Source organism: Lathamus discolor, chromosome 7 (assembly GCF_037157495.1).
Source record: "Lathamus discolor isolate bLatDis1 chromosome 7, bLatDis1.hap1, whole genome shotgun sequence".
In the NCBI taxonomy this organism is placed as follows: Eukaryota; Metazoa; Chordata; class Aves; order Psittaciformes; family Psittacidae; genus Lathamus; species Lathamus discolor.
The window spans coordinates 5,744,847-5,763,233 of NC_088890.1; the positions used below are offsets into that span (position 1 = coordinate 5,744,847).

The window sequence follows — 18,387 nt, forward strand, 5'->3', positions numbered from 1 at the left end:
ACTAAGGATGTGCCCTTTCAAATTGTTGCGCTTGGATATGGTAGAGATTCATGCGTGCAAAGCTGCCTGTTGTTGCACAGACCAGTTCATCTGCCTTGGGTCTCACATGCCACAGTGAGATTGAAGTTTAAAAAGAAAATATAGGGTTTTCTTAACCGTATGCATTATGAAACATTAAAATTCTAATGTTTAACAGCAAAGATCTGCTGGAAAAATAAACGTTAACCTAGTCCAAGTTTTACCTGTGTTTAACGTGTAAATATTAAGTTTCTGGGTCTCTTCAAAGCCTACATCTTATCCCCAAGCACAAGTTACTCATTAACTGATTAAGCCCAACCGAGTTTTCATTTGAAAATCTGGTCTTTCCAAAATGGAGGGGAGAACATTGCTTGCATTGATGGTCTTTTCCTCGCTCGTAGTATTAGCAGAAACTATTGCTCAAAAGGTATTTGCTGTATTTTATTTCTTTTTGACAATATCTTGTTTGCTCATTTGGTGATCCATGATTTTGTGGTAACTGGCCAGGTAATGCAGGTATCTCCTCTGGTAGCTGCACCTGTGGAGCATTAGGTGTATGGTGGTGTGGTTTTAGGGCTTTGGGTCCTTTTAAGGCCTTTTAGATTGTTAGAGAAACAGAGGAAGCCTTATGCTGGAAGGCTTGTATTTCCATTGTGCCTATTCAGGAAAGCGTGGAATGCAGGCAGGTTTCTGTGAGGCAGGGACAGGTTGTGTGGCTGCTGCAGGGGTGCCAGGTTTCAGTATGGCAGGGCAGCAAACATGAGCAGGGGTGCTCAGAAAGCCTTTGGGAAGGGACATTCCTGGGAGAGATAGCCCCAGCCCAGGCAGGGAGGATTCCAGCTGAGGGTGGGCAGGGAGAGGCACCCATACTGCCAGGATCAGAAACTGTCCTCTCAATGAATAGTTTTGGGTTTTATTCTATTGTCCTGGATTGTCAGTAGGCAACAGGAGATGGAGTGTACTCTGGCAGCATATAATGAAAAAAGAAACAGCCATCCATTATTCACGTGGCCTTGGCTATGTCACTTCCTGCCTTGATGCCCAAGTACTGACTGACCGTGTTTAGCCTGATTAAACTTCTGAATTTCAGCCAGTGCTTTAAGAAGATGCTTGTGGATACTGTTAGTTAGCAAGCAAAGTAGAGGAGGTGCATTATCAAAATAACCAAAGGTCAGTTAGTCATTCAAAAGATTTGTGAAGATAGAAAAGTAAAAATAGAAGTGTGAACTGTTCTGATGCTGAGCTTTTTTATTTTAAGAAACTATTGGGCTATTATGAGGCTGGTGATGTCCATATCAACCCTTCTTAGTGTCACTGCTGAAACACAGGTAGGGCTTTTAAAGCAGACATCCTAAATGCAAAAGGAGGGTGTTTACAGGGGCAGTTCCCACTCCAGCCTCCCTGTGGAGTGTTTCCAGGCAGCTCCAGGACAGTCCCCTTCTTGGAGCGTCACGAAGCACCAGACCAGGAGAAACACAAGCGCTCAAAGGGCATCCCTGCTTGTGCAACCAGCAGGAGGTTGGAGGCCCACACAGGGTTTCAAACCTCCTGACATCGTATGTGACACAAGACACCAAGCTGAAAAACATGCAGCAAAGTCAACAGCTGGGAGAGCAAATAATTAGTTGCATGAAATGCTATCAGGTCTCTTCCTATGGGTCGAATGCTTAGAGGCATCTGATTTTTCTGAGGTTCATCTTGGGCAATGTATTGTGGTGACACAGCAGCTACTTCAGAGTACCCCAGGGAGAGAAGACCAGAGAAAAAGGCTCGACAGAAGCCTTCTGTGGAACAACATGCAGGCGTAGCTGCAGATTTTGTGTGGCTGCAGCTGCAGAGATGTGAATGAGCAGATGGCCAGTCTGGACATGAACAATTCACCCTCCCCAGTTCCAGCTGGACATTGTAACGGTTCATTCTTTCATCAGACTTTTCCAGGAACATCACCCAGGTAAGGGCTGCTTAGGGGCAAAACCTGTGTTCCAGTTTCAGCCTGGTTTTCTTTTTTTCCAGCATGCTATTGAAATCTATAGCCTCCACGTGGACTGTAAGGTCACATCACGATTCGCTCACACCCTCATCACCAGCAAAATTGTCAACCGAGCTAATGAGTCCAGAGAGGCCACCTTTGAAGTGGAGTTACCCAAGACAGCATTCATCACCAACTTCTCCATGTAGGACCAGTCCTTACCTGTGGTGTGAAGGAGGCAGCTCTGGGGACTGGGGGTGCTTTTATCTTTTTTCTCAGGGGGTCCTGGGAAAAGAGCACAATGAGCTGAGCTCTGGAGCATCCTAAACAAAACGCTCTGTGAGGCAAAGCAGTAGGCAGCCGAATAGAAGTCCTTTCCCACCCTATCTATTCTATGATTCTATAAGGTAGAGAGGGCAAGGCTGCCTGCTGCCACAGGGTGGGTGACAAACATGCTCAGTGGTGGTGTTCCTCCTGCTTCAGCCTCCCTGAGACCCTGCAAGGAGGAGGGCTGTGTTGTGGTGGTGACTACTGACATCATTCTGGATGGGGTGGGATGTGGGAGCCAAACAGCACCCCTTGCTCATGCCCTGAGGGCTATGAAATGTAGCACTCCTCTTATTGCTTTCCTGATATTAATTATTTTTTATGGCAACCAAACAGGTCCATCGATGGTAGAGTATACCCAGGAATAATAAAGGAAAAAGCTTCTGCTCAAAAGGAGTATGACACCGCAGTCTCACATGGGCAGAGCGCCGGCCTTGTCAAGTATGTTGCTGGCCTGAGTAATCCTGCTCCAATGCTCTTACTTGGCTTCTCCTTTGGCTGGGGGAGCCAGGATTTAATGTGATAGGGATAAATGTGAAAAGCAGCCTTGGGTTCTTGTTGGGAGGGACTCTGTGTGTGTGTGTGTGTGTATATATATATATTTATTTATGTTCACACATTTACATGATTTGTATCTGATACTGCAATGGGCTTCAGTGGGAGGTGTCACTATTTAGTGTTCCTCTGGGACTTGCCATCATGCAGGAACATCTCGCTGGTCTGGGATGATGCTCAGTCGCTGAGACTGCTTCCTTGCAAGCACAGGGGATCATGGTACTTCAGCAGACGTCAGATTTTCAGATACATTTAATCTGTGCTTCCCATGTATTCATTCCCAGTTCTACTTGATCCCATCTGCTTTATTCTTGTTTCATTTCTCAGCTTGCATATGCAGCAGCCATGGCATGCTATTGTAATATATGTGATGTATACAGTACTGCAGGCAATGTGAAAAGTCTTTATATAATAAATAGGATTTACTGCTACTCTTTTGTTTTTATTATTCCATGTGGCCCCTTGGCCATTATTTAGCACAATTCATAAACTTTGGCCACCACAAGCAAACCTTCCCTTCAGGAGGTAAATCTGTTTGCCCCCCTGCAGAATCACAGGCAGAAAGCTGGAGCAGTTTCACGTGTCTGTCAGCATCGCAGCTGCCAGCAAAGTCACTTTTGAGCTGACATATGAGGAGCTGTTGAAGCGGCAGCTGGGGAAGTTCGAGCTGCTCATCAAGGTCCGACCGAAGCAGCTTGTTAAGCACTTCCAGGTGAGCTGTCCTTCCGTGAGGGCTGGGCAGGGAGCAGTGTGATGGCTTTGGGCACAGCCGTGTTCCCTCTCAGATGCTGATGCCGAGTTCTCCACTGGCAGATTGATGTGCACATCTTCGAGCCACAGGGCATACGCTTCTTGGAGACAGACAGCACGTTCATGACAAATGAGTTAACTAAGGCGCTCACCAAAGTGCAGAACGAAACCAAGGTAAAGCAGCCACTGCCAGATGTTAGTGCCGGTGGCAGCTTTAAGATATGTTGCTTTAAATCTTTTTTTTCTGATTGCTTGCAGGCTCATATTTTGTTTAAGCCAACTATAGATCAACAGAAGATAAGTCCTGAATTCGATGAAACCCTCCTCAATGGTGATTTTGTTGTGCGTTACGATGTTAAGAGAGATGCCACTGCAGGTGATATACAGGTGAAAAATCAATGGAAATAAAAACATTTTAAGATCACAGATATGTCTGAATGTGAAGTGCAATCAGAAAAACAGCAACAGTTACTCTGAAACACCAGGAGTGACAGGAAAAGCTATTTCCATTAGTCCAGGGTCAGCAGGAATTGATAGCCATGCTCAGTAAATCCCCAAAGACACCAGGCACCATGCAGGAATAAATCATCCGTGAAAAAAAAAAAAAAATCAAGCTTTCAAATTTTGATTCCATACCAAATCTACACTTTATAGATGTCTCTCTACATTCTATTTTTATTATTTTGGCTGATCTAAGGTTCTTGCAAATGAAGTTTAGGGGGATGTGCTTTATGTAACTATTGAAATGACTGCTTGATTTATTTTTTGTGACAACTGAGGCATAACTAAAGAAGCCAGGATCTTGAAAATATTTATGGACCAATGCATATCCTGGGGAATAAAGTGCACTATTTTGCATACCATTTCACTAATGAAGTATACATGGATGTGCTAACAGATCACAGTCAGTCGATGAGCAGAGATGTGCTCATAGGTGATAATCAAGAGGTAACAAAATATGCAGTGATAATACAGATATACATATGGCAGAGGTGTATAATACATATATGCACTGTTCTCTTGTAATCTGCTTTCTACAGATAGTCTTGCTTCCAGCTAGGAAATATATTTTAATAGTTCTTTGATTTGAGCTTATCTAGAAGAACAGAATCCCGAGCATGCATCCCCCTTCTAGCTATGCCAGAATCTGAAGATGCAATATTTACTTAGTTAGATGAAATTTTATACATGATTTCCCATTCTGTATTTCAGATTGTCAGTGGGTATTTTGTGCATTACTTTGCACCCCAAGAAATGCCGGTGTTTCCCAAAAATGTCATCTTTGTTATAGATCGAAGTGGCTCCATGGCAGGCAGAAAAATTGAACAGGTAATTTACCTCAAAGTACTGATCCCTACTTGCGTCAGTCACACACAGCAGCCTTTGGAGGAAGTGGCTGTGAATTTCACTTCTGAAATACACACTGGTTTTGTAGACAGCAACATTTTCAGACATAGAGAAACACTTGAAAATATGTGTGCACAGATTTGGGCTATTAAAGAGCAACACTTTTCTGATATGGCTGTTCTCACAAGTATCAAACATTAAGGCAGAGAGCAATTTTTCTGTATCTTTGCAGAATAATAATTTCTAATTTTTTTTAATGAATTTTAAAGAATCCATTTGTCTGGTTTACCCTTCTTGATGACTGTGCAGGTAGCTTTGCTAGGGAGCAGACAAGTTCACGACAGCTCTCGTAGGTGTTTCTTTGTGTCTGCAAGTTAAGTGAATCAGCCCCTTCTGGTGGTCTCAACCTGAAAAATGCCATTAGGACTATGTAAGAGTATTGGGCTGCATCTCGAATAGTGCTGTTGAGAGCCCCCCTTATTACACAGCAATTCCAGTCCTGGTTCTGACAGAGAAGTAGTAATATTCAAAGTGACTGTTTTCTCCTTGGAACAGACTAGGGATGCCCTGCTGAAGATTTTACAAGACCTCCACCCAGAAGATCATTTCAGCTTTATCACCTTTAACAGCAAAGTGGTGGAGTGGAAGAGCTCTTTGCTGCCAGCCACTGCAGAGAACGTGGCGAGTGCTGCAGGATTTGTGCAAACTCTTTCTGCTAGTGGAGGTACAAGGCACCACATAAATGCTTGTAACCACAGTCATGCACCCAACATAATATATTGCTTAGAAAACAAATATTTTTATTGTATACCAGCAAAGAGTTCACAAAGCAAGTAAGTGTTTTTATACTTATGAGTGGGAGAGAAAGACTGGACATGGGAGTGGACAGATTGGTGACTACATTGTGATAAGGATAAAGAGAGACAGTTGCATCAGATCTATGAACCATACAAGCCACAAAGTTTTGTTTCAGATTTTTAGAATAGAGGTGGCTGGAAGATTTCCCAATAGTACCTTTTTTTCCTACAGGAAAATGGCAATTCAGTCAATATTTGACAACAATTTGCTATTTATTTTATTTTTTTTTTGAATGTCAAGGGTCCCCTTGTAAAATAAAATACATTCGAAGTCATACACCTGTGTAAGCCACACTACAGAAACAAACCAGTCAAAATAGGCATGAAGCATTTCAACTGCTGCACAACTCGGTGTGCTCTGTTTTATTTAGTTTTAAGCACATCTAAAGGTTCTATCGCCTGTTAATGTTATGCTATTGGTATTTATGTAGGGGTTTTTTATCCCAGGTGTGAACAGCACCAAAGCCATCTGTGCACAGCTCTTTTCTTTGACTTCTCAAATAAGACTAAGAGACGGTTCTGAAAAGTGGGTTGACAGATGACAGTGTATTTATTTAAGCACTTTCTAATGGCTGTAGCCATGTTTGTATTTCCCATGACATATGTGTGGAAAACAATCCCAAAAGAATACTCAGCCATTGTTACTGCAATATAATACACTGTAATTAAGCCTAGTAGGCTGAAGCCCTAAATCCTCATCTCTCTGAAGGATTACTTCCTGCAGAAAACTTCAGATAACTCTGCAGGACCTCTGTGGATAAAATGCACTGATTTCTTCTGATTATGATCTTTCCAGGTGAGTGATGCTTGATTTCTCATTGTAGGCACAGATATCAATCATGCCCTGCTGACTGCTGTGAGTGGGCTGGAGAAAGCCGAGGGGCTGCCGGAACGGAGTGTCTCCATGATAATTTTGCTGACAGATGGCCAGCCCACTTCTGGTGAGTAAATACTAGCTCAGTCCTTTCTCTCCTGGATTTGTTATATCTTTTACACTTGCATCCCAGCATGGTAGATATAGCCTATGCTTCAAGAGAGCTTTGTTATAAGCAGGTTGGGTCATTTCTGGATCTGTGTTGGAGAGAGGATGATTACGACAGGGCTATGGCAAGGGCTGTAAGAGGTGCCCACCCATGACTACATGTCATTTAGCTGGGAACAGTTTTGGTAAATACCATTGGCTTCCCATTTTATAAACTTGAAGGAATTGTTGGAGATACTACAGGCACAGCTGAAACATGAAAGTAAAATACTTGCAGCCAGAGCAAATACATGGACATTTTGCATATATTATGTATGGTCCCATTTGAGGTATTGCTTATGCTTTTTCACCCTCCTTGACCCAAACTTGAGATATTTTCAAGGTCTCTTTTTTTATATTCTTTTCCATGTCTAGCTCTTAACCAGTAATTAGCTGTGATAGCACAAACCAGAGGGTTGAGATAAAAACGTTGCATTAAATAAACAGTAACTCCCAATGCAATGGCACAAACATTGCTTGTTCTGAACAGAAGCTGGTCTAAGTTTGTGTGGCAACCAGTATCTCTTCGAGTCCAGTAATATTTATTCAGTTGTAAGCCTTCTAATAAGATAATTCTGCATTTCACATCATGTGATCCTCACTGGTTTGGGGTCAGTTTGTTTCGTTCTTTTTGTTAGATATAATTCATCTTATGGTGCTGCCTACTCAGCACAGCCACAGTGAGTCTGAAGTATCCCCAGGCACATCACACATCCACAAGCTGGCTAGAAATCAGGCCAGTGTGGAGTGCCAGGTGAACACATGCAGTGTTATTGCATACATTGCCTTCCTTGGTAAAGCAGGCTGAAAGGGAAAAAATCTGAGCTGCTCGCATAATACTGCTACAGGCAGTTCCTGCCTGGAAGTGCTGATAGAGAAGCTCTCCATACAGGGCCCTCAGTGGCTCTTCAAATGGGATGAGATGATGGCATGAAAATGTTTTCCCTTTGTCAGCAAAAGGGCTGAGAGAGGAGCATGGCTGAGTTAATTGGCAGTTTGTGTGAATTACACCATTAACCAGTCCATTCTTCTCTGAATTGATGCGCATAATTTTTATGGATGGTACTTGTCTTCCCAATCCTTGATCAAGTATTTCCATCCCTTGCTCTGTTGATTTGTAGAGTGTGTCCCTTTTGTCCTAAAAACCTCCTCTGGCCCCCATAATCTTATAAAGTATTTTGCACTTACTCATGACAACATGAGTAGGAGTTGGTAAAAGTCATTAAGGGGCGAGAATGAGGTTCTGGCACTCCATATGCAGAGTGAAGCTTTCATCTTCAGCTCAATTACTGGAATGCTATCCCATATATTTTCAAGATTTTATTCTGAATAATTTCTAAAAGGCTTTAGGCAGAGTTTTCCATTAAACCTGCTGCTGTCTTTTTCTACTTTTTAAAAACCCAACCAAACAAGTGTATATTTTTGTTTCAATTCCAGGTGAGAGTAATGTGGAAGTTATTCAAGAAAACATTAAAAAAGCAGTCAATGGGAAATATGCTCTCTTCTGCCTTGGCTTCGGGTTTGACGTCAGTTATAAGTTCCTGGAGAAAATGGCCCTAAGCAATGGGGGAATAGCACGTCGTATATATGAAAATGCTGATGCAGCCTTGCAGCTCCAGGTCAGGACTAAGGAATATGCCAGAAAAAACATTTATCAGCTATGGCTTATGTCTTAAAGTATTTTCTGAGATAAAGAGTTGGGTTTTAGTTTATCTGATGATTTTGGGGAGGGAGGGAAACAGTTTGGGAGCATCTGAGGATTTGTACCCTAACCGTGATTCAAGTCGTCCTCAAATCACTGTGTTTGGACAAACCTGGGAACTCACACATTTCTGTACCTCTGCAAAAAAGACCGATTGTCCAGGGGAGGTGATGGTGAGAAAACATCTGTTCTTGGATCCTATTCTAAACCCCTTGAAGCTCTACCGTTGGAAGCTGTTTGTTATGGTTTCCCTAAAACTCAGCAGGTAGTCTGAGGCACATACAGGCAAACTGGCTCTGCAGTACCACCAGCCTGGATCTTTCCTGTCCATTTGGAGAGGTGTTGTAACTTCGGAGATGTTCTCTTTTTTGGGAAGCCAATTCCACCTGTTTTGCCTGGATTTGCTTCATGCCAGCCCCAGTCCAGAAGGAGAAAGATTCATCCTCAGGATCAGTCAAGTTTAAAAAAAATCAGATTTCAAAAGGGATAAAGCAAAACACCTGACTGAACGGGATGGGGATCTTGGTTGGATATTTGAATTACTGTGAAAAGTGTTCATATGGCATCTCAAGCCTGGTTGGAGAAGGTGTGCTGAACCTTGCGAAGAAATATGTATGGTTTCTTTTCCTACCAGCAGTCCTATACTGCTGAAGAAAAAGCTTTGTTCCCTTCTTTTTAAAGGGGTTTTAGACATTCAGTATATTGTTTTGCACAGTTTTGCAGTCATGTGTGCACTCTCTCTCTGCTTCTCTTTAGGGGTTTTATCAAGAGGTGGCTACCCCAATATTAAAGAAAATTGAAATGCAGTATCCAGAAAATGCCATTGAGGGATTAACAAAGAATGATTTCAAGCTGTTTTTTGAAGGATCTGAAATTGTTGTATCTGGAAAAATTAGCAATGAGCTTGATCTTTTGCCAGTAGAAATCAAAGCTCAGTCAGTAAGTGCTTAGTTTACTAACTGTGAAAAATGTATAACCCTTCTGTCTTTTATAGTTCAGTAAAAGACTTCAGGAAGTCTTTTGTGTGCAGTACATGTTCTCTGCATTTGGGCATTGTGCTGCTTTCCCATCTGGGGAAAATTCTTGAGAATTCAAGCAATTTTCTTCTGAATTTACTGCAAAATAAAAACCTTGAAGTATATCCACAAATAAGCAAACAGGAATTTTAATCTTTTCAAAACTGTAGTATTTTGGCCTTTCAAGCATTTTTAGGAACTGGTTTGTATTTTTAGAATAAAGAAGGAAATATGAATTATTCATCTCAAAAATAATGCAATAGAACAACTTCATTACCTTCTTTTTTCAACACCATTTCAAGTTCATAAATATAGATCCAAAATACATGCTGCTTTGGTAGTTTCAAGTTGCATTTTTCAATGGGAAAGGACAAAATTGAGGAACAAAAAAAGGACACTTTGGTACTGAAAGATGTTATTTGAAGTCTAATAATGTGATTTTAAAAGAAATCTGCAACTCTTCTTTTGACAGTCAGTTTTCTCCTACTTTAGCATTCTAGTGACTTGACTCTTAAAGAAGAAGCAAATGTCAAAGAGAAGGAGCAAGTATTTCAAAATCAAAGTTACATCTTTGGAAATTTCATAGAGAGACTGTGGGCTTACTTAACCATTCAGCAGCTGCTGGAAAAATCGTAAGTGTCTTCATGTTTCCTATTACAAATTTCTAACTTAAAATACAAATGAAAAAACCACAAAGAAATATTTCTGTAGATAGTATTAAAAACATAGTACACTGGAAGAATACTACACGCCTGTGTGAGGAACATGAGGTGCCTTTCAGTTTATGATAGCCCTCTATCATTAAATGTGTGTATATAGATGTATATACACATATGAAAAGGTAATATAAAATATTCTTCTTGACATTACTCTGAAATACATGATATGAATATGAAAAAGAATCTGAAGATGATCTGCTCATGGTCTCTATATGTTATTTCTTCATTATTAACACAGACTTTAGTATTTCAGCACAAGAAGAGGACCAGAAAACCCTGGAGGCTCAAGCTTTAGAGCTGTCTCTGCGGTACAGCTTTGTTACACCCCTCACTTCCATGGTGGTCACCAAACCAGCTGACCAAGAGCAGACAGACCTGGCAAACAAACCCACTGAAGCTGGTAAATGGGGTATCAAACAGTCCCCTTGAAATATGCTGCTGTTATTAAGGATTTGTTGTTGACCTCCAGTATAGGTTCATTTTCTAGTGATATAACGCAGTAATAAGCCACATTGGAGGCAGGATTTCAGGGATTAGCATCTTTTCAGATAAAACATACAGGATTTGTTTTAAAAGGTGAAGTGGTGAAATGGGCACTCTTGTTGAAATGGAAAATAGTTTAAATATTAATTAAAAGTAATTTAACAGTTGGTACTCAGCATTCCTGCCACTGCCACTTTTCTCTGTAGCATTAAAGTAGAAAAGTGAATGCAGGGGAGGAAAGCATGTCGCCACTTGCAAGTACTCTGTCTACCTTTAACACACAAAAAAGCTCATCTTCTGAAGCCCAGCACCTGCTTGTCCCAGTTTTCTGGTTTGCACATTGATAAAGTAATTCGCTGTTGACTGTATGACACTAATCTGTTCATTTTCTTTGTGTTAGATAATGAGAAGCGCAACAGTGTTCCAGTAGGAGGTAAATGTTTTCTTCCTTTTCCAGTAGCATATTTCCATAATAGTCTCTAATGAAATTAAAAAAAGAAGCTTGTGTTTGTTTATAGAAGGGATTATCTGAGATTTAAAATAATACATGAAGCAAAACGTAAGCAATGACTGCCATGGTCTGTGTAGGGTTTCGGTGGATAACATGGTCAAAGGGAGAAAATCTTCCATTCAGAAAGTCTGTAAGGTCAAAATTGTCTTTACTTATGAGGATTCTTCAGGTGAATGGTGCTGATGATGCTTCTGCTTCTTCCTACTGTGTACCAAGCATCTATCAGAAAATTAAGCTCAAGATATTTTGGAATGAGTTCTGAGGATGATTTAGGTTAATGTTTTTCTCTCTTTCTGGAAATAATGGATTGTTTGACCATAAATTTTGAACTTCCAGCATAATTAATCTGATAATCTCAGCTATGATAATATATCATAATGGCAATGCTTTTACAGGTGAGAAGCCCCGGTTTTGCTCTAGTTCTTTCACAGTAATCTACTAAGGGTGTTACAGTGCAGCCCTGTTCTCTGAAGGTAACCTTTTTCAAAGTGGCCCTAGGGAGTTTTATAGCAGAAAACTCCCTGACAAGAAGCATGGCCCAGCAACCATCCTGCCCTGTTCAGGCACCAACACTCCCCCCTCCTCATCCCCATGTGCAAGGCGGGTGAGGGCCCAGGCATACTGCAGGCAACCCTTTTTGCTAATCCTTTCCTTACAAAGTTCTTAGCAGTTTTTGTCCATTTCCATCCTTTGGCTGGAAATATTTTGCAGGTATCATCTTTTGAGGTCCCTTCCAACCCTTGGGATTCTGTGATTCTGTGATCAGTGCTAATGTTCTGTGGACCTCATTACTGCAGATAGTTTACATTGGGAAAGGAAGGCAGCTGGAGAATTACAGATTTGATGTTTGAAACAGTCCCATAGAGTATGTAATACAATCATGGATAAAATACAAATACTCTCTTTCTCCAGATGCTTACAAACTGAGGAGTGCATCACTTCCTGGTAAGTGCTTCTCATTTGTTTATATTCAGAATAATGTTATAAAGTTCATTTAATATGTAGGTTGATAGCAACATTCCTTTAATAAATACACTTTGATTGTGGATGCCCACTTGATATACAGTTGAGGTTTTATTATATGCATTTCAGTCTGCAGATATTTTATAATTAATTACAAACTATTGAAAACAATCTTGGTCCCTTTTCAGGGAAACAATGTGGTCCTTTTTCAGAAATAAAAAAAATCAGTCTAACTCCTGAAAATAAATGTAGGAGATCTGGAAAAGCATATACTAGTAAGCTGGATAGAGCCGTGGGCAACATGGTCTAGTGTGAGGCATCCCTGCCCATGGCAGAGTGGTTGGAACTAGATGATCTTAAGGTCCTTTCCAACCCAAACCCTTCTGTGATTTTATGAAGGAAAGGGGCATCAAAAAAAAGAAATATTTACCGTCCTGGGGTTTGCGATGTGAAGCCAGTGTGGGGCACAATGACAATGCCTGTTCTGCAAGGGGGAAGTCCCAGGGTGCTGCAGGCAGAGCTCAGCATCCCCATAAGCTCCCATAGCGCAGAGCCTGTGCTGTCTGCTGTCCTGCGTAGGATTCTCACATTTGCACATGTGGTTGTATCCAAAAAAGCCAGTGGGCAACCAGTGGGAGATTCTGTGTGTTAAAGAGTGGGGAGGGAGATGCAAGGCATGGCCCCAGACCAACCAAACATTGGAAAAACCTTTTATTTCAGGTCGATGGCGCTCTGAGCCCCAGTCTGGCAGCAACAAGAAGCTGTTGTCAGTAGGTAGTTATTCACAGTTGTGTGCAAGAGGAGCTGGGGTGGGTGTGCTGGGTTCAATGTAGTAGCTGTTAAAAACACAGCTCTAAACCCTCCTGCAGCTCAGGCTGGGCATATCCCAGTGTTGATCCTATGAGAATTAGGCATGGGATGTTGTGCTTTTTTTCCCCATTGGTACATCTTGTTTGAAACAAAGCTGTCCATAGAAGTCAGTGAAGAGCTCTGCTGTAAAGGCTTCTGTCATAGTGTTCTTCTTGGTGAATTAGCCAACTTAAAGGAAAATGTTTTGTTAAACTCTTCTTATTAAGAAGAATTAATAAACTTCATAATAAGGAGAAATTATTATTCATAACATAATAATTTTAAGTATTTCAGTTGCCAGGCAAAGAAAAAAAATGAGAGCACAACCTGTTGGTGAGTACTGGATATACTAGTTCCTTTGTAATAATTAATGTAACTGTAATGTACAGGTTTTCATCTATTTTTTTTTTCTGACTGCATTAACTCTATGAAAAACCCTTTTACCTTCATGCAAACCTTAGCTAGTTCTTTCCGCATAAGTGAAAAATATCCCATGAGAAAGCTTCCCTGGCACAAGGGTATAACCACCAACAGAAATGCAGTATAATGTATCTTCAACCTTGGCTTTTTTAAGAGCTCATTGACTTTGATAAACTCTTAAGTTTAAAAATCTGTTATTTTCATTCATATCAAGGTGCTGTGCCTGGGTGTGCTCTTCAATAATCATGACTATGTTGATTTTAATCATTCTATTCTATAGAAGTTAAAACTAGTGTTTTAGGTATGAATTGACTATATGATTTTGCTCTGCCTAACCAGAGGGCACAGGTTAGAGTTTTCTTTGCATGCTAACATTGTTCTTCTGGCTTTTCAGTCAACGTACATTCACAGCTTCTCTTCCAATTACCCAAACAAAATGAAATAGTCTGTTTAAATACTGATGGAAAACCCCAGCCCTCTGTCCACCTGCTGTCAGATACGGAGCAAGGTGAGTGAGCCCCATTACCCTTGATATCAAGGACAAGGAGAATCACTTTGGTCTATGAGAGTAGTTGGTGTTTTGGGGAATCACACCCTTTTGTGAAGGATAATATCACACCTGCTGCCTTGCAGTGATCGAAGAGGCTGTGGTTAATTTTTCCTTTCTATTAGGCAATATCAGCTTCCACTGTGCAACAGCTCAGGGCATTTCTCACAGGTCTAGTTGGCAGTCACCTCTTTCTGCTGGTGTCACAGCCATGGTCTTCAGGGTTTTCTGCTGCCCAGCCTTTGGGGGCTTCCTAGGATGTAGAGACCTTAAACCCTGCGGTCCCTACCTGCTAGTGGAAAGATGCATGCTCTTTACAAACTGCAGTTTTTCTGTGGTCCTGTGCTCAGAAGGGCCATGGATTCTGGTGACCCCACCACAGTCTTGGGGCACATGGAGCTGAAGCCTGCAGTACTGTGCCTCCCAGAACTAGGTTTGAGACCCTGAACGTGTTTCAGCAACAAAGCTGAAGCAGCTTTATTGAGATCACTCGTACCTTAAAACCACAGTCACTTGACAATTTTTTGTTGTCATTAAAGGACTCACTATGACGGGGAAACTCGGAGACAGAACAAATCACTTTGTGCAGTTTGAAATCAACTATGTGAATCCCCCCGCCCAAATCCACGTCTCTACAGATGCAATTGTCCTGCACCACAATAATGAGAGCACTCGGCTGCCATGGACAGAGTCGGCCACCTCCACCATTCAGGGGTAAGAAACATCACCCTGTCCTTTCCCAGACTTGACAGTGCATAAGATCTTTCTTCATCCAGGCCTCCGCTTTCACGTTTGCTTCAAGTAAGTGCTTCCAGATGTCCTATTGCATGAGTAACTCATCATGAGTGGAAGTAGGGTACCTTCACAATCCTCCATTTCAAATACAGAGAACAAAAAAGGTTTGATTTTAATTCTCTATGCCTGTGTAATAGAATGAGACAACTGCACTTTCAGCCTGCCTTTCTGCTTTGATGTCAGAGGCAGAACATTTATCTTCCAAAGAAAAGGACCCGCTGTGGCATATAGGAGCCCCCGTGCCACTGCCATGCCAGCTGCTAGCAGACACTTTGTGTTCCTCCAGCTGCAGAGTGAGTGCTGTGAAGTGATGGCTTTGACATTCACTGTCTCTTTCTATATATCAGTTGGCTCCACACAGGCTGAAGGGGTTTTTTCTCCTCAGTTTTACCAGCAACTCACATCTGGCCAGCTGACCTTTTTTATGGAAAGGCAGAAAGTGTTTGAATAGCTGTCTATAACTAGATGCCCACTGTTGGAGAGAGTGCTTTAAATGTAGAATTTATTGTCGAACTGATTAGAGCAGGATCCTTCACCGCCACAGGAAAGAGCAGAATGTAACTAGTTCCACCAGCTTTTTGCATTGCTGGAATAAACCTCTGCTGTTAGTGTGGGGCACAGGACACACAGCACTCCCTCCCTTACAAGCCATTCTAGACAATAACAGAAGTCCTAAACCTACTACTTTCAATTATTTTTGTAATCCAAATGGAACCAAGGACATGTTGGGTTTCTGCCCCTCTATAGTTTGTTTTCTGCCAAGCAGAATGATCCTTCTGCTTCAGACCAGCACCTTTGCAATTGCAGCGCTTTGTACACCAGCATACGTAGGGGTGTTTGTATCTAACCTGGTCTGCAGGGGAGAAAACTGCAGTGAATGTGTGTGTTCTGCAAGCCCACCTGGGTCAAAAAAAAAAAGAAGAATGGCTTAGAAGAAAGGCAAAGTCTGAAAAAAAACTGTGAAATAGCCAAGAAAAAAGTATCGGACTTGCTGATAAAATAGATTGAATTATTTTATCTGGTCTCATTAAAATGATGAAAAATATTTTGGTTTTTTCCATCCAAGTTTTTCTTGTCATTATGGATAATAAGGTGTTTTCCTCAGCAAAAAGTTTTTCTCTGGTATACTTGTATGTAACCTGATATGAAAAATATCTGTTGTGCAGCGTAGAGAGAAAAGATTACGCCACTTAATATTTTCCAGCTTAAAAATAATCACCAACTGATCATGAAAAATGCAATTGCAAGGAGACACAATACGTAAATTATTTTAATTAATGAATGTCTATCTAAATACAGATTGTTCTTCATTTTCTCCTTGGAAATAACGCCATTATTTACTTCCCAGGCTGAGCATCTCAGTTGAAAAGGAAAGGAGCGTTACAGCATCATTGTCTGATACAGTCACGGTAAAAATTTCCCTTATAAAGTTTCCAGAGGATTTCCTTGGGCTGCATTTCTTGAACGCTGACCGTTTTTCTGACAAAGTCAGTGGAGCTCTGGGTATGTATCATTACAGATGTATGCTACAAAGAGTGATTTTGTAACTAAGCTTCTGAAATTAATATACTGGGGGGGGGGGGGGGGGGAAAGGGGGAGGTGTTCAGCCACATCATAAGCCCTTATTCAGACTTTACTTCCCTGGGTCCTTACCAGCTCTTATAAAAAGCAGTGGGCAGGCAAGGCAGCAGGAATGCTGTAGTTCCGGGGGTTCCAGAGAAGCTTTATATTTACTTTATTCTTTTCAGGCATCTAGCAGCACCACTCACTGCACAGTGGACCCTACTCTGCAAGAGGGGAGGTTTTACGCTGGAAACATAACATAATACTTTTCTACTGACTATGATTGGTTTAGAATATGTTACAATAAGACTAAAATAATAGTTGGGCTTAACCTCAGCAGTGCTCTGGAATGACATAATTTATACAGCACATTCATTTGATGTCAAATAGTGAACTATAAATAATGGACATAAAATTGTAAACAGTCCGGGTTAGAAAATGAAAGCCAGCTGGTGCTGAGCATCTCAGCTTCAAAAATCCTGGTGGGACTGAAGTTGAAGTTGTTTCAAAAACTTCACAGACAGAGAGGCTGCATATTCTAAACCCACAAAACCCTTGAAAACCCATCAGAGTGAGGCTGAATCTCTCTGTGGGAGGAGTGTTAGGGATAACAGATCACAGCTGAAACACAGGAATGTTCTTAGCTTGCTGAGGGAGCTTCCAAGTGTTAGAAATGTTTTGTTGGTCTGTTTTCTGGGGCAACAAGCTGCTTTCTTGGTGTTACAGCTGTCATTTGGGTTAAATGGACAACAGTATTCAGAGTTTTTCCTATTTAAAAATAACTTGTGTCTGTTTCTTAGGTCAATTTTATTCAAAAGCACGATTTGAGAATAATTCCAACGTGAATCAGAGAGCTGATGAAAGACTCCTCAGTGGACTTCAGCAAGGCTTTAGACACTGTCTCCCTTGGCATCCCCCTGAGCAAGCTCAGGAAGCGCCTGCTGGACAAGTAGATGATGAGGTGGATTGATAACTGCCTGAATGGTGGGTCTCGGAGGGTTGTGGTCAGGGGCACAGTCTAGTTGGAGACGTGTAACTAGTGGTGTTCCCTGGGGGTCAGTACTATGTCCAGTCTTGTTTAAGTTATTTATCAATGGCTTGGACAAAGGGATAGAGTGCCTCCTCAGCAAGTTTGCCGACAATACACTGGGAGGAGTGGCTGATACCCTAGGGTGCTGTGCTGGCCTTCAGAAGGACCTAGACAGCCTGGAAAGATGGGTAGATGGGAATAGGGGTCAGGCAGAGATCATAACCTGGGGCTATAGTTTTCATAAGAAATGCCAAATAAAGCAAGGTTCTGCTGCCTCCTTCATAAGGACAGGGGAGTGCATTTCCTCAGCTGCATTTACCATGAGAAAAAATGTTTACACCTCAGTTGCTTTTAGCAAGTTTCTGTGGTGTGGAAGAAATGCTGTGAGTGTGCAGCTTCTGTTCCTGTGCCCCCAGCACCAGCACCTCCAGCGCTGGGAGTGGAGAGGTCCTTGCTGGGCCACGTGGGCTTCTGGTACCATCTGCAAGCATAAGGTCAATTCTGGGCCTGCTCTCTGATCATTTTATCCCAAATCTTTCTTGCTTTAATTCTTTTTCAGGCAGTACGAGAACGATTAGAGCCTTGAGTCAGCCAGTGAACCTGTTTCCTGCTGGTCAATAGATCTAACTCCCTAGAAAAGAGTATTCTGGGAAAGAAAACTATGCAAATGATGCTCTTCGAAATACTTTTTCTCATCAAGAAAACCACACAGTTAAAGCCTTACCTGTTACTGCTTACAACTGTCACAAATATTTTATCTTGAAATAATTACACTTTCAAGATGAGAATGCACTTGCTTGATATTTTAAACTGGTTTATAATACTCAATGGGATTATGTTGCTGAAGATTTCTGTGAATGAACTGAATAAAATTAACATTATCAGCTCTCAGTCTGATATGAACACACAGACTTAGGTTTCCAACTAAAAACAAGTAGTGGCATC

At 41.5% G+C, this 18,387-nt stretch overlaps 1 protein-coding gene across 3 annotated transcripts; it reads left to right on the top strand.

Moving 5' to 3' along the window:
* The first annotated feature begins 331 nt into the window (after positions 1–331).
* Positions 332–18,333, top strand: ITIH4 (inter-alpha-trypsin inhibitor heavy chain 4). Of its 3 annotated transcripts, none has more exons than XM_065687173.1 (22): positions 332–445; positions 2,032–2,192; positions 2,651–2,755; positions 3,419–3,581; positions 3,683–3,793; positions 3,878–4,006; positions 4,832–4,948; positions 5,522–5,690; positions 6,648–6,764; positions 8,282–8,463; positions 9,303–9,485; positions 10,055–10,194; positions 10,527–10,681; positions 11,165–11,197; positions 12,188–12,220; positions 12,959–13,012; positions 13,382–13,420; positions 13,902–14,015; positions 14,594–14,768; positions 16,198–16,352; positions 17,213–17,396; positions 18,002–18,333. In XM_065687173.1, the coding sequence occupies exons 1-21, from the start codon at positions 371–373 to the stop codon at positions 17,380–17,382; spliced, it is 2,580 nt and encodes an 859-aa protein (XP_065543245.1). In that variant the 5' UTR covers positions 332–370; the 3' UTR covers positions 17,383–17,396; positions 18,002–18,333. The 3 variants fall into 3 exon arrangements, with proteins under 3 accessions (XP_065543245.1, XP_065543244.1, XP_065543246.1); XM_065687172.1 differs by having other exon boundaries at positions 17,213–17,373; XM_065687174.1 differs by lacking the exon at positions 12,959–13,012 and having other exon boundaries at positions 17,213–17,373.
* Positions 18,334–18,387: the final 54 nt, after the last annotated feature.

Excerpts from the sequence above, each read along its gene's own strand:
- ITIH4 (XM_065687172.1), top strand. The coding sequence starts at position 371 with ATGGAGGGGAGAACATTGCTTGCATTGATGGTCTTTTCCTCGCTCGTA. Across the intron at positions 11,198-12,187 it reads CAACAGTGTTCCAGTAGGAG|ATGCTTACAAACTGAGGAGT; the intron begins GTAAATGTTTTC and ends CTCTTTCTCCAG. Across the intron at positions 16,353-17,212 it reads CAAAGTCAGTGGAGCTCTGG|GTCAATTTTATTCAAAAGCA; the intron begins GTATGTATCATT and ends TCTGTTTCTTAG.